The following is a 13,791-nucleotide window of genomic DNA, read 5'->3' as shown; positions in this document are numbered from 1 at the left end:
CTCTTGATGCCCTGCCCTTTACTAATCCTGGTGTCACAAGCTCCTTTAAGTGGACCAAGAATAGCAAGATGGTTGGAGATAAATCAGTGCTCACTGTGGACAAAGTGACGAGGGATCATTGCGATGGGTTCTACACTTGTGAAGTATCCAAGAACAAGCAGCTCTGCTTCAAAGTGCACCACTGCTTGAGATATATCAGTAAGTAGATATATTATTGATTATGGCTGTCATGATTCTAAAGGTATGGTATGATGTAATGCAATATATTGACGTGGCTCGTAAAAAATTCTTAGAAAGGATACAAAAACGTTATCGTTCTAATTATAGAACCAGTAAAAAATAATTATTTTTCTAGAAACAATGTATTTAATTTACCTCAGATACGTACGTCATACCTATAATTATATAGCCATGCACGTCTGTTTCGACAAAAGTATATACATGTTCTTGCTACTTGTTTTTCATTACCAAACCACCACGTTCTCCCTTTGTCCAGGTGAGGCCACAGCTACAGGTGGTGACATAACTCTCAAGACTGTCAAAGATGCTACTTGGGATGCTCGTGCAAAGTGGGATTTCCTGGCCTCTAACTTGGGTGTGGACAATGGAACTATTGATGTAAGTGTTGCCCAAATTGACTTATGTAGATCTATTATTGCATGAGCACAAAGTCGTCCATTTGCAGGGGAAAGTTCACTCATAAAAGTGTGTATATCAGTATAGTACAATGGGGAGACTTCATGCATGCTACAGTGCATACAGCTTAGAGAGTAGATTACCACAAATTTGTGAGTAGCTGTACTTAAATGTAAATATCTTTCGATTGGAACATTTCTAAGAAATGGTGTTGATACCAATATTGGTGTAGGTGAATGACCAAGCTACAACATACTCAAAAATGTTTCCATGGAAACATAAGGTGGTGGGTCTGTGGTGATTAATAGAACAACAGCAAATTGTTATAGTGGGTAATCTCTAAGCTGGATGCACTGTATGTATCTATACTGCATGAGCTACTAACTGCGTTATCTCATTTATTTACTTGATTTGTTTTTAATGTGCAGAGTATACGAGTGTCTCACAACGATCGTTCAACTGTATTAATTTTATTATCGACTGTGATATCGGGGGGGGGGGTGTTCTGTAACCTACATGCAGTATCATTAATTAGCTAATCACTCTATATTAGTATCAACCCTAATCTTCTATACCTCGTTCTTTATGCAGAGCATCAGAGAGACTAACTACAATAACACGGAGAAGTGTTTTGTTGCAATGCTGGAAGCGTGGTTCAGGAAGGGATCTCCGAGCTGGTCGGTCATGGTGGAGGCTTTGAGAGCCCCCAGTATGGAGAGGGAAGACCTAATTTATAAGATAGAGAATAAACACCCCTAACTAAATTAGTTTAGCAGCGTAAAAAGTGTTGTTATTTAGCTCACGTTTTTGTATCCTTTTTACATGTAGCTATATATATCCAAAGAATTTTTTACGAACCACATCAATAATTTATATTGACAGCATGCATTGCATGATAATTATATGTAGGTGGGTGTGTGTGCAGTGTATAGTGAAACCATAGATAAAAAGAGTTTTTGGAGAAGTATTAGGGGACCAGCCTCCCACACAACGGTGGCTGTTGCATCTATAGCTAGTGACTTGTATATAGATGTGAGATATATATACATCAGTGTCATCATTATATACTTAATCATTTTATGTAAATTGTTGTAAGATCAAAGACAACTTTTTTAAGTTTGATCAACAGAGAACGAATAATTTGTTTACTGTTAATTTCTTGACACAATCATAATTATTTTCACGATTAAAGAATTCAGTGCATGTAGACAGTCAACAATTGTAGGGTCCATGGTATAGTGTTTGATGATGGCCAGGGACTTGAATTGTACATGTCAATAACAGTGCCATCCTAGCAGGCTGTAGAAATGAGAAAGGAAACGTTTAAAGCTGTGTTTAGGCAAAATACACATGCTTATTATAGGCCAGTTGTATCAGTCTACGTTGCTGCCAGCCAGGCTAGTGTGTGTCAGTAGCACATACAATAAATGCTGCTCCACATTGTACAGTGCACTAACTCTAAAGGTGCAGAGCTGATTATAGTGATAAGGAATGCACATTGGTACATGCAGGTTCTATAATGCTACAACGCTACAACGGCTAGTACATGATGTTAATTATTGTCCCCTGTACCCACTAACTCAGTGTCTGGCTGAAAGGCTCATTGACATTATCACCTGATGCAGCTACGTACCCTCAGTACATGTTAGCTCCACCCACCCACTCACCTGATCGGCACTGATCTGCTCCACTGTGCATGACACTGTCATCCTACTGTAGCCGTAGCCCTCGCTTTTGGAACCCAGAGTGTCTCTTACGGCAACCCTGAGTGGGAGAATATAACATTTGACAGCAATAATAACATTATTACCAGCAGGGCCAAACGTTTTTACTTGTGCCTAACCTGAGTCAGCTAGTCAACAGTCTATTGTACAATTATAGAGCTCAACTTTGCATGCCAGGCCAATTATAACTTATGCCAATTACTAGTGTCCTCGTGTGAGTGGGGGAGGTACTGCGCTATTACGTACTGTATATATTAGTGTGTGCACTGTTTTGGTGCTAAGTGCACATGTTATAATGTTATATGAAGCTACTAGCACTGACAGGTCAGAGGGAGCTCACCGTGAAGTCGTAGAGAGGCCAGTACCGTTCATAGATGTGCTCATAACTCCACAACTCAATGGCCACTCCTGCAGAGAAAGAAGAGACACGATTCACAAGTAGAATCAAGCACACACACGCTCAGGCTTGGAACACACACACACACAGTGACACACACACACAAGCTCACGCTCGGAACACACACACAAGCTCAGGCTTGGAACACAAACTTGGAACACACACACACAAGCTCAGGCTTGGAACACAAACTTGGAACACACACACACAAGCTCAGGCTTGGAACACAGCATATTTATTTGTAGAACCAGTCCAAACTTGTGCACCGTTGGCTCACCAACTCTCACATGTAGACAATCAATCTGCTAGTACTAGCTAATTAAGAACATGTCACTTAAAAAAAGTACATGCTATAGTGAAACTGAATGTCTGTGGCAATTGAATTTCTGTAGTAATTCTAGAAAGGTCAATAGTGAATGCAATCTCGAGGTAGGCAGTAATTTAGTTCCATCAAACATTTCACCATCAAGTTTAGCTTCTCAGAAATGATTCATGTACTCAAAAATCCTCACATTGAATACCATGTCCCCTGCATGCAGTACAGCATCAAACCGTCCTTAGTAATGAGCCAGGGAAGAAAGCGAGCATTCTCCAGTCCAAAGTCACCATAGAATACCAGCCAGCGTAGGGGACGAGGTTTGGTCTCCCAGGGTTCTCAGAGTGAGCACCTGACTCCAATTGGCAGGGGAGCCACATCTGTAAGTCTGTAGGGGGCTCGGTTAATAGTGATTGGATGTGTCAACATCAATATACTGCATTGTAAGGACAATTACCAAATTATGCCTCGTGGCTACGTTACCACAGGGAAGGGATTATAATGTGTATATACCTTGATAAATAAATGTGATATAATTTATATAAGGACAGTTATAAATTAAGGGAGGTCTAACTTATAACAGAGTTATCCTGTAGGAACGTTGTTGAGTGATCTCTGTCATAATAGAATGATTGGTACATCACTAGAGGTGATGTCTTTGGAGGGACCAAATGAACAATAGTGCAACACTCACCGTACTTTGCATGCTAGTGGAACCAGATTGCTGAGAGTGGTCCTGTGAATGAAGCGAGTCACGTCTCCCACTACAAACTTTGTAGCATCTCTCGTCACTGTCTGGACAGGTCCGTCTTGTCGCTATATAGGGATACCACGCTGCACTTGTGAGGTCTGGTTGAAGGTCACCCATGTAAAACCATGATTCCCGAGTAGGAGTCTGTATAATTAAATGTAATTCCTTAGTGATCACATGCAGTAGGACATTTTACATTTATAGTATTATTTATAGTTTTTATTCTAGTAGATCTAGCGATGGAAGAGGATATCTGATGTAGATTTTCAGTAGTTCTTGCTAGTTGATGTGTAAGGTAAGACAATTACCAGTTGCACACAGCAATGGCTATTTGCTCAGGCTATGTGAACTCACTCAGACCCAACATTACAGCAGCCAGTGGTGCTCAATATGCAATGAGGACAAGCAGAGGCCATACAGTATAGTTGACAAGTTACGCCCAACCCTAGCCCACAGCCCTACTTCTGGACAAGATGATGGCTCTGAGAGTAAAAGAAATAAGTGCAGACATTGGTTGGGAAAGAAGTCCCCTTGACCGTTTCTATGTGGTTGTTTCCTTTGAAGGTATCTACAATTAACTATAGCTAGAGGTATAGATCTAAATCTAGTAATGATGAATCCAATCCAGTGTTCCTGCCATGCCATATTATACTGAAGGTCCCCCATAAAATAATGAGTCCCTCGAACTATCTATGGCAGAATTCCCTGCTGTAGGCAGCCCCCCCTCCACTGACTCAAGCTGCCATGGCCGGTTAGTAAGGGTGGGTGGGCTGTTTTCTGTACACTGTCCCCCCGTGGCAGGGCCGGTGTCATAAAATGTTGGGCCCCCCATGTTTACACCCCCCCAGGGCCTAGAATTTTAATATTTTGGGCCCCCCCCCGGGCCTAGAATGTTAACAGATTAGGCCCCCCAGGGGGTCCATTCTGTTAAAATTCTAGGCCCCCAACTGTGAGATTAGGCCCCCTGCTATCCTTTTCTGCACGATAGAACAAAGTCAAAGAGATATAATATTATGGTAAAGGTTAGCTCTATTAGTTGACAAAGCATCAAAGAGACATACATGCCAAGACTCTGTATAAAAGTACTAGCAAAAATGTTAGCTATCACGGAATTCAAAGTGAAGGAAGATTTACCTTCAAGTTACTCATGCTTATACCTATATATAATTATAAGAGTTAAATGCGTTGATGCAGCTCTGCAATGTTGGATCTGTCTGTAAGATAATCGATGTTGTGCATAGCTATCGCCATAAAATTATTTGCAACTTCGTGCTAGCTTTGCCATTCCAACTTTCCCAGTAGGACAAAACATGATAGCGCTATATCCCCCGAACGGCTGGCTGCCAAAGAAGGCGAAGTTTGAATTCATAATTATAAAGCATACGATTTTCAGTGCAAAGACAACAATTCATATCTTCTTCCATATGTTTTCCTAGATCGATGTAAATTGTTGTGGAGTATATATAGCATCACTATCTCAGCTCTCAATATGGAATCATAGAGAGAAGAAACTCTTTTATCTATGCATGGTGGAATCACAGTACATGCATGTAATAAGTGCACAAGCAAGTGAGCCCTGCCCATTTGTTAGACTGATCAGCTAGTTTCTCTTGCCGTGTAAAGCTCATTGTTTGAAGATTCTAGTAGTCCAGGCTTGATAAGCTTTTTGGAGTAACCCAGCTGCTCAGAAGCAGCAACCGGGATATAATTATGAGGTGAATATATAGCAGTTTCCTTTGTAATCTGGCTGACCAATTCTATGTGCTTCGTGCTGCATGAGACCTGATTCATGGAATGGTGCTGTGATGGCTGTGACCAGCCGGTCGACCAGTTGCATGAATGTGTGCGTGTGAGGAGAGCTTCATTCAGCAACTGGCACTGCATAGACTGTAAATACTTTATTATAGCTGGTTTTATGTTGTTGTACTTTTGAGAATACACATTCAATGCTAATAATTTTGCGCTGTTAATGGGGGGCCTAAACTTTTAAGAGGGGGCCTAGAATATTAAAATTCTAGGCCCGGGGGGGCCTAACATTTTATGACACCGGGTTAGTTAGGGTATAGGTGGGCTGTTTCCTGTACTGGGGGAGTTATGTATTTCTGCCGCATATAGTCGATCCATGGGGGGCTATTTATGGTATGACAATCACAAATCTCTGAGATTAAGATGAAATTGCCTCTTCCCAGGCCGACATTTTAGTTGAACAATTAAAATGGCCTGCTAATGCTTGTGTTTCCATATAGGGAAAGAGAGACAGACGACCACAGTGAGACCATCCCGAGTGAGAACAGAGATACCGCTAGTGGGCCATGCTGTGAACTGGGATGAGGTGAGCAGTTGTGTGAATTATGTATGAATATTGTCTATAGCTTATAACCTCAAAACTGATGTAATGGCATTTAATAGCGTAGTACTACGTGTGACTATAATGTGTGTACATGTTTAGGTTTACTGTAGTCAAACAGATTACGTACTGCATTTGATATTGTCACTGTTCTCTTTAAATACAGGAGTTAGTGTTCCCACTGAAGGAACCCTTGCAGACCAGCGGTACTCAATCACTCAAGCTTGACGTGTACCGACAAAAGAGAGGCAACAAGTGAGCTAGATTGAAGTGAGATTTTTTGATATTTCTGGTAGTATGTAGTATGAGTCTAGACTACAATTTTTATGTGTCTACAGGTTTATCGGTACATTGGATATCTCTCTTGGTCTTCTCAGAAATGGCAGATACCAATCCCCACCACTCTCTTTAAAGAACAAAGAGGGAGAGTCACTGGAGGAGGTGATTCATTCATTTTGTCTCATCACAGTGCATGCATAATGGTGTTGGTATACAATTAGAGCTGGTCGTGCCGATAATAGTATAAATTATGCTCTGATACTATGTTCCCTCATCATCACCTGTTTTAATTTCGCTGATCGTACGTACATGATATGCAATTCTGTTGTAGTCACATGATCTCAAGCACTCATGTATTACCCCCCTCCAGTCTACAGTCAGTGTGACAGTGGAGTATGATGATCCCACTAGCAGTCCTGCCGAGGAGATATATGATGGTACTGTATACACATGCATGCACAGACTGCATGCAAGTAAAATAAACGCTATCAGGGTGTCATACAGGATTTTGAAGTAGATGGGGGAAATAAGGCATGCTTTTGAGGTCAACTGTTATTTCAATACCAGAGGTGGGATTCCCTCCTGTATGACACCCTGGCTATTACTTTGAGCATGGCCAATATTACGAATATAATTAATTTTGTACGTACTATGTTGTAGCAGAGGAGGTACGACATCCGCGTGTCTTAACACCCACATTCCTTAGGTCAAAGTTCAATAGCACATCAAACAAAGTGACATGAAGTGATACTCAGAGCATCTCCAGGCATCCCTCTTGAAAGATTCTGAAGCTGAAACGATGGTTGATTAAGCTAATTAATAGCTATAACCTAGATCAAAATAGTGCACGAATTAGACTCTTGGCAGCTAAAAATAGCCCAGTGCCTGTGTTTGGCAGGTAACACACAATTGAACTTTGACCTAAGGAATGTGAGTCTAAAACACTTCCTTTGACAGGCAGATGTCGTACCTCCTCTGATGTTGTAGTGTGGAGTTGTCTGCACTTATAATAAGCAATGTTTCACTTTATCAGTAACTTTCTTCAGAGCAGACATAATTATATACATGTACCGTACCCTCGCGAAAATAAGCCCATCTTGAATAAACGCCCATCCCCTCTTTTGCTTCGAAGTTCTTGCACAAGAGTATTTTCACACGATATAAGCCCACCCAGAGAAGAGTTGAGCATGTGCAGTAGCTGAATTCCACATGTTCACTATTGAAGAAAGGAAGTTTTAGCAAGAGTGCATAAAAAGAGAAGAGTGTCGAACTACTGATACTTCTACACAAACACTGTGCACAAAGTAACATGACTCGCACGTGATAAAGTATTGTAAATTTACTAGTAATCTCCTAGTAAATGTTAAAAGTGACGTTTTTAGGGGTGTGGTTTTCGAACAATTAATTGTTCAATGTTTGCGTTCAACGTTCAGAGCTTGTGGAGCTGCTCACTGCACACTGATAGGAGACGATCTCTTCACAAAAATCATCTAAATAGAGACAATAGTCGAGTTGATCCTCTTCACTTGCACTCTTTACTCACTATTAACAAATTCTGAGCGTTGCGTAATTATGCGCAAACGTCATCAATTACGAGTTGCTCACGTGCAATTGACAGGATGTCATGTTACTTTGTGTAGATTTATCAGTAGTTCGACACTCTTCTCTTCTTATGCACTCTTGGTTTATGCTAGTGAGCAGAAAATATTGCGTTTTGGCCAATCACCGTGATTTAAATGGGATTGTACAGGCCTCGAATGATTGTGCGGTATAAATTTCTGCAGTATATGATAGGCACTCACATAAACAGCATTAGTTTGTATCACTCATGAATACGTTTCTAGCACTTCAGTATAATTATTAAGTAAAACAACTGGTACACTCATAGAGTACGTGTTACGATCATTTGACTGCCTTATAGGATGCAGGTTATGGATATTCATACCTCTGAAATGTATAATCACTCGATCGGTATATAATTTTTATATAGCGGGTAATTTTCGGGGGGCAGTTGAGCAATATTTAAACTCGCTTCATTCGTGGGTAAAATATTCGTGGTCCAGTGTTCAACCACGAAAACCACGAATATTTTGCCCCACGCAGCTTTTACCAGCTTACCCATTGTTGATACAGATGGCTGAAAAACATTTCAATACGTACTATGACCTAAAAAGTATATGACCCCATGGACTCCCTTTTGCCCAATTTATGTATCTAATTAGCCATATTCCATCCAGTAAAATCTATATGAATATTTACCATCAAAGTAGCTACAGCTTTCATTATAGATACCGTATTCTACCGAGATTACCCTACCCTATGCTACAAGCAGCTACAGGTGGTACTTTAATTTTGAAAACAGTAGTTTTCACTTAAGTTTGCCTCGAAATTACGCCCACTCATTAAATGATTTCTGTCTGCGTCTGAGGCCTGCCAGCTAATGAATACATCAATATACATGCATGCAGGACCTGGTCCAGTGGTCCAATCAGAGCAGTGGACTAGGTCGCATGGGTATAAAGTATAGCTAGGTATAAAGAAAAGTGTACGAGTCTGTATTAGAAGGTTTTCCCTTTCACTGCATGTTATGTGAGATTCAGAGATTGTCGTTGTCTCTTATACTTGTATAAGCAATAATTATTGTATCTGGCTAGCTCTAACCAGCTTACACAAGAAACTGCTAACACTTTTCTAGACAACTGCTCACTGACAAAATGAAAGCACCGCAGGTGCTGATGCCTCGGTGGAGGTGTCAAAGCTAAGCTACTAGCTATTATAGCAATATTTTTTATACACACATTACAATTATCATGATGATTGAACATTTTTATAATTTTTGCTGCATGCAAAATCATGGAGAAACTCAACAAGTGGGTAATGATCGACCGTGATTGTTGTTAAAAACGATCAATGCCAAGAGTCCAAGTATAAAATGAATGACCTGCATCAGCAGAGCCTTGCAGCTCTCTTTTCACTCTTGTAGCTACCAATAGCTAACGTTCTAGTGCAGAGCTAACTGAGTAGCAACACTCCATGGACAAGTTTTGCTACGCACTCTTCTGAAAAGGCTGCAATGGCAATCCAAGTATGCAAAAGTAGACATAACTCGAGACGAAGCATTATTTTGCAAATCCATGAATTATATTCCAAGAAAACGTTACTAAACTCAGTTTATTGATCGTTGAGCAGCTGTAGCAGTCTACACAGACACAGACACAGACACAGACACACAAACACACTACCGCATACCTCGCTTGCGCATGCGCACCGAGGCATAATAATGCATCACTTCATGGTGCATAGGCGTATTCTAGAGGCAAATTAGCCTATGCGGGAACTTTCACTCAAAGTGGGGTGGGCGTAATCTCGGTAGAGTACGCGGTACATCCTGCATGATGCATCATGGTTGTCACTTTATTGATCTTTTAAATGTTCCCTTCACTTCCAGCATCTGTTCAAGAGTACGAATACAAGCTGAACGAGTTGCTGAGAGATAAAAAGAACACCATCAACCTCCGCTACCTCAAACTGTACCTAATCGGCCTTTCAGGGCTCGGCAAAACCACCTTCCGAAAACGTCTGCTGGGTCACCTACTTAATCTGGCATCAATCCCACCACAAGACAGAAAACGCTGCAGTACTCTTCTTGCCGAGTGTACTCAAGTCCTGGCTGTGTCAAGTGACTCCAAATTGATTCTCAAAGCCTCCACAGATATTGACAACGAAGCACAACTGATTTTTGCTTACTTGATTGGCTTTCAGCAAGTTCTAAAAACTGCCATTTCCAAAGTATTCGAATCTGCTGATCCAACGAATGATGCCATTGATGATTCAAAGCCAAATGAAGATTCTGAAGCAAATCAAGTTCCCCAGGAAGGATCAAGCCAGCCAGCCAAACCAAGGCCTCCAGAAACCAAGATCGACAAGATTATTGAAAATCTTCGAGATATTGTCAAGCGAGGCAATTACATGGAACAGTTGGTAGGCAAAGTTTTGCTCAACATTATCGACATAGGTGGGCAACCCGGCTTCATGGAGATGCTTCCATTTTTGAGCAAAGGCCCAGGGATGTTTCTCGCCTTCTTCCCTCTCGATAAAGATCTCGACGAGCTTTATGAAGTTTCCTACGAACGTGACCAAGACAAAATCACCCCCTACAAAGCAAAGTATACGATTCGAGAGACCCTCTCCCAAATTCTTTCAGCCATCAGCCATCACGTCACAGTTAATTCGGATCTTGATTCCAAGATTGCCGATAAAGTTGAACATTTCCGAGATCTTCAAGCTGTCGTGAGTCTAGTGGGCACTTACCAAGACAAGTTGGAAGTTCAAGCCAAGGCAGAAGTGTTTCAGGCAAAGCTCACGGGGGATTACCCTGGTCTTGACGCAAACACTCTGGGAGCCGCAATACAGCTGATTCTGGAGGTGCAGCAAGAAGTCGAATCTGAGCAGAAGGTGGAGGAGATCTTTTCCGAATTAGAAGCAGAGGTTGGCAAGCAGCTTGAATTGGATTCATTTTCAAAAAACCTGATGGAACATGTGGAACAAAAAGTAAAACCGAAGGCTACCACTGATAAACAGCAGAAACCAACCACACCACGAGAGGATGCCGAATTGCAAAGCAAAGTGGAAGTTCTCGAGAAAACGCTACCTCATGAAATCAAAAAGAAATTGAAACAGAGCACACCCAAAGCTATTCAATTTTCGCTCCAGATGAAGCAATGTAACGAAACCCTCTCCAAGCTAGCAAGTGTTGTTGATCAGTTGAGCACTGATTCTACCATTCAAGCCGATACTAAAAAGTGTTTGCAGTCAAAGCTCCAAAAGAAACACGAAGCCTTATCCACCATTACCTCAAATTTTGGTGACGTCATCAGCCACCCAGATGATAATAATTTCTTCTCCGTGGACAACTTCAGTGGCACAGATGCTGACATTGATCCGATTCGTGAACACCTTCAAACGGTGTTTGACTCGTTTTTCCGAAAAGCCAATCTCCCGATTCGCCCAGTACAGCTCCTCTTTGGTGTCATTCTGAGAAAAGAATTTGAAATTGCGACGATGGAAGAGTGTATTCAGATTGGCAAAGCATTGCAGATGAATGAAGAGGAGGTGAAGTTCACCATTTGGTATTTGCACCAGTGTGTGGGGGCCCTTCTCTACTACCCTGACATCACGGACAAGGAGTCGTACTTCAAAAACCGTGTCATCTGCAGCCCCAATGTTGTCTTCAACAGTATTAGTCTTCTGATTGTCGAATCTCTTCTATCTCTACACTCATGTGATAGGAAGTCTTGTTTCACTGCCGCCGAGATCAAGAAGTGGCAAGAACTGGGGCAATTCTCGATTGCTATGATTGAACGCTGCTTTTCCAAGTCAAACGAGACAAAAGTGAAGGAAGGTGAATTGATCCCGGTCGACAAGCTTGTGAAGTTGCTTGAGCATGTCAGTCTCCTTGCACCCATAGTTGGTAAAGGTCCCCAGCCAGTCTACTTCATGCCAGCTATCCTCCAATGTGCCTCAAAGAAAGAGCTTTCAAATGCTCCAGCCATTGACTCCGACACACCCTCTCCAATCAAGATCACCTTCAAGTCTGGCTATGTGCCCATTGGTGTCTTCTGTGCCATGATTAGCAAATTGGTTTCCGAGGGACAAAAGGACATTTTGGGGATGGAATGGAATCTGCGAGAATCTCATGTCATGAGAAATCTGGTTTCTTTCAATGTCGATAGTGCCAAACACCACATCACGCTGGTAGCCCACACCGACTGTTACGAGATTCGACTCACAAGACGTGAAGATTGTGACATGCATGATCTCTGCTCCTATGTGCTGACTACCGTCCTGTATGTGATGAGTGGAATTAGCAAGAATATCGAGCCGATTATTGCATTCGATTTTCAGTGCCTAAAGCATCAACAAGTGGAAGAGGTGTGTCTGTGCAAGCTGGAAGGACGCAACCCCATGTTTCGATGTGAGCACGGCCGTGTTGACAGTCTACCACCCCATCAGGAGTGCTGGTTTGCAAAGGTACGTAATCAATGTAAAACGTACATTGTTTAACGCTATAGTCCAGCATAGGCATGTGGTGGGAGCATTTGACTGTGTCTAATTATTATTTTGTCATGCCCATGTACTGTATTGTATATGTACGTACATGCACATTTTAATTATTTATTTTGTGTTTTCTTTTTCTAGGAAGTTAAGCTGGATGAGAAAGCTGTTCTTGTAGCACTGCCATTTGCTGACCCTGATGACCTCTCCTTCAAGTGGACCAGGAAAGGCAAAAAGGTGGCAGGTGGATCAGATAACGAGCTTACTGTGGACAAAGTGACGAGGGATCATTGCGATGGGTTCTACACTTGTGAAGTATCCAAGAACAAGCAGTTCTGCTTCAAAGTGCACCACTGCTTGAAAAGTATCAGTAAGTATTGACAATGGCTGAAAGTATTCTGTATATATGCAAATTTAGTGTGCATAATAATTAATATATAGAAGATAAGTCACATTTGACAACAGTGAGTTAATGTGCCTATTTCACCTCAATTATTTACAAGATACGTACATCATACCTATAGCCACGTCTGTTTTGACAACAGTACACTGTATAAGTATTCCTTACATGTTCTGGCTGTTGCATTTTACTACTAGTTTCTCATTACCAAACCACGTTCTCCCTTTGTCTATAGGTGAGGCCACAGCTACAGGTGGTGACATAACTCTCAAGACTGTCAAAGATGCTACTTGGGATGCTCGTGCAAAGTGGTACCACCTGGCCATTAACTTGGATGTGGACAGTGGAACTATTGATGTAAGTATTGCATGCATGCTTGGGTTGTGTGAAGTATTATATCCAATCAACTGTATAATTTTATTATATAAACTGTGTTAGGTGAATTGATCAGGGGGGTCTGTAATTACCTAACATGCAGCCATTATAATTTTTATTATAGCTAATTGCTCTCTATAATTATATACCATCTTGTGTTAGTATCAACCCTATATATATAGTATCTTCTATTATATACCTCGTTCTTTATGCAGAGCATCAGAGAGACTAACTACAATAACACGGAGAAGTGTTTTGTTGCAATGCTGGAGGCGTGGTTCAAGAAGGGATCTCCGAGCTGGTCGGTGATGGTGGAGGCTTTGAGAGGCCGTGGGGTGGAGGGAGGGGCCCTAGCCAACAATATCGAGAGGAACTTTATGAACACTTACTAGTTAGCGAACAAACTTCCACAATAATTATAAACTTGTCCAATTTTTTTATTTTGTTGATTGTCATCATACATGTAATAATTATATTTTTATATGCAAAATCGAAGAGAATTTTTTGATAAA

The 13,791-nt window shown here is 41.4% G+C and overlaps 2 protein-coding genes across 2 annotated transcripts in view; both read left to right on the top strand.

Moving 5' to 3' along the window:
• Positions 1–13,791, top strand: part of LOC135335599 (uncharacterized) — a 106,798-nt gene that overhangs the window by 29,734 nt on the left and 63,273 nt on the right. The window lies entirely within an intron of this gene.
• LOC135334716 (uncharacterized) lies at positions 4,301–13,777 on the top strand. The gene is made up of 9 exons (XM_064529993.1): positions 4,301–4,388; positions 6,071–6,156; positions 6,338–6,426; positions 6,510–6,612; positions 6,821–6,887; positions 9,899–12,480; positions 12,649–12,874; positions 13,140–13,261; positions 13,495–13,777. Exons 1-9 carry the CDS (start codon positions 4,301–4,303, stop codon positions 13,669–13,671), a joined length of 3,540 nt encoding a protein of 1,179 aa, XP_064386063.1. The 3' UTR covers positions 13,672–13,777.

The sequence above is a fragment of the Halichondria panicea genome, chromosome 4, assembly GCF_963675165.1.
Source record: "Halichondria panicea chromosome 4, odHalPani1.1, whole genome shotgun sequence".
Taxonomy (NCBI): Eukaryota; Metazoa; Porifera; class Demospongiae; order Suberitida; family Halichondriidae; genus Halichondria; species Halichondria panicea.
This window is presented reverse-complemented; position numbering and strand designations above follow the sequence as displayed.

Excerpts from the sequence above, each read along its gene's own strand:
- LOC135334716 (XM_064529993.1), top strand. The coding sequence starts at position 4,301 with ATGGCTCTGAGAGTAAAAGAAATAAGTGCAGACATTGGTTGGGAAAGA. Across the intron at positions 6,427-6,509 it reads CGACAAAAGAGAGGCAACAA|GTTTATCGGTACATTGGATA; the intron begins GTGAGCTAGATT and ends ATGTGTCTACAG. Across the intron at positions 12,875-13,139 it reads CCACTGCTTGAAAAGTATCA|GTGAGGCCACAGCTACAGGT; the intron begins GTAAGTATTGAC and ends CTTTGTCTATAG.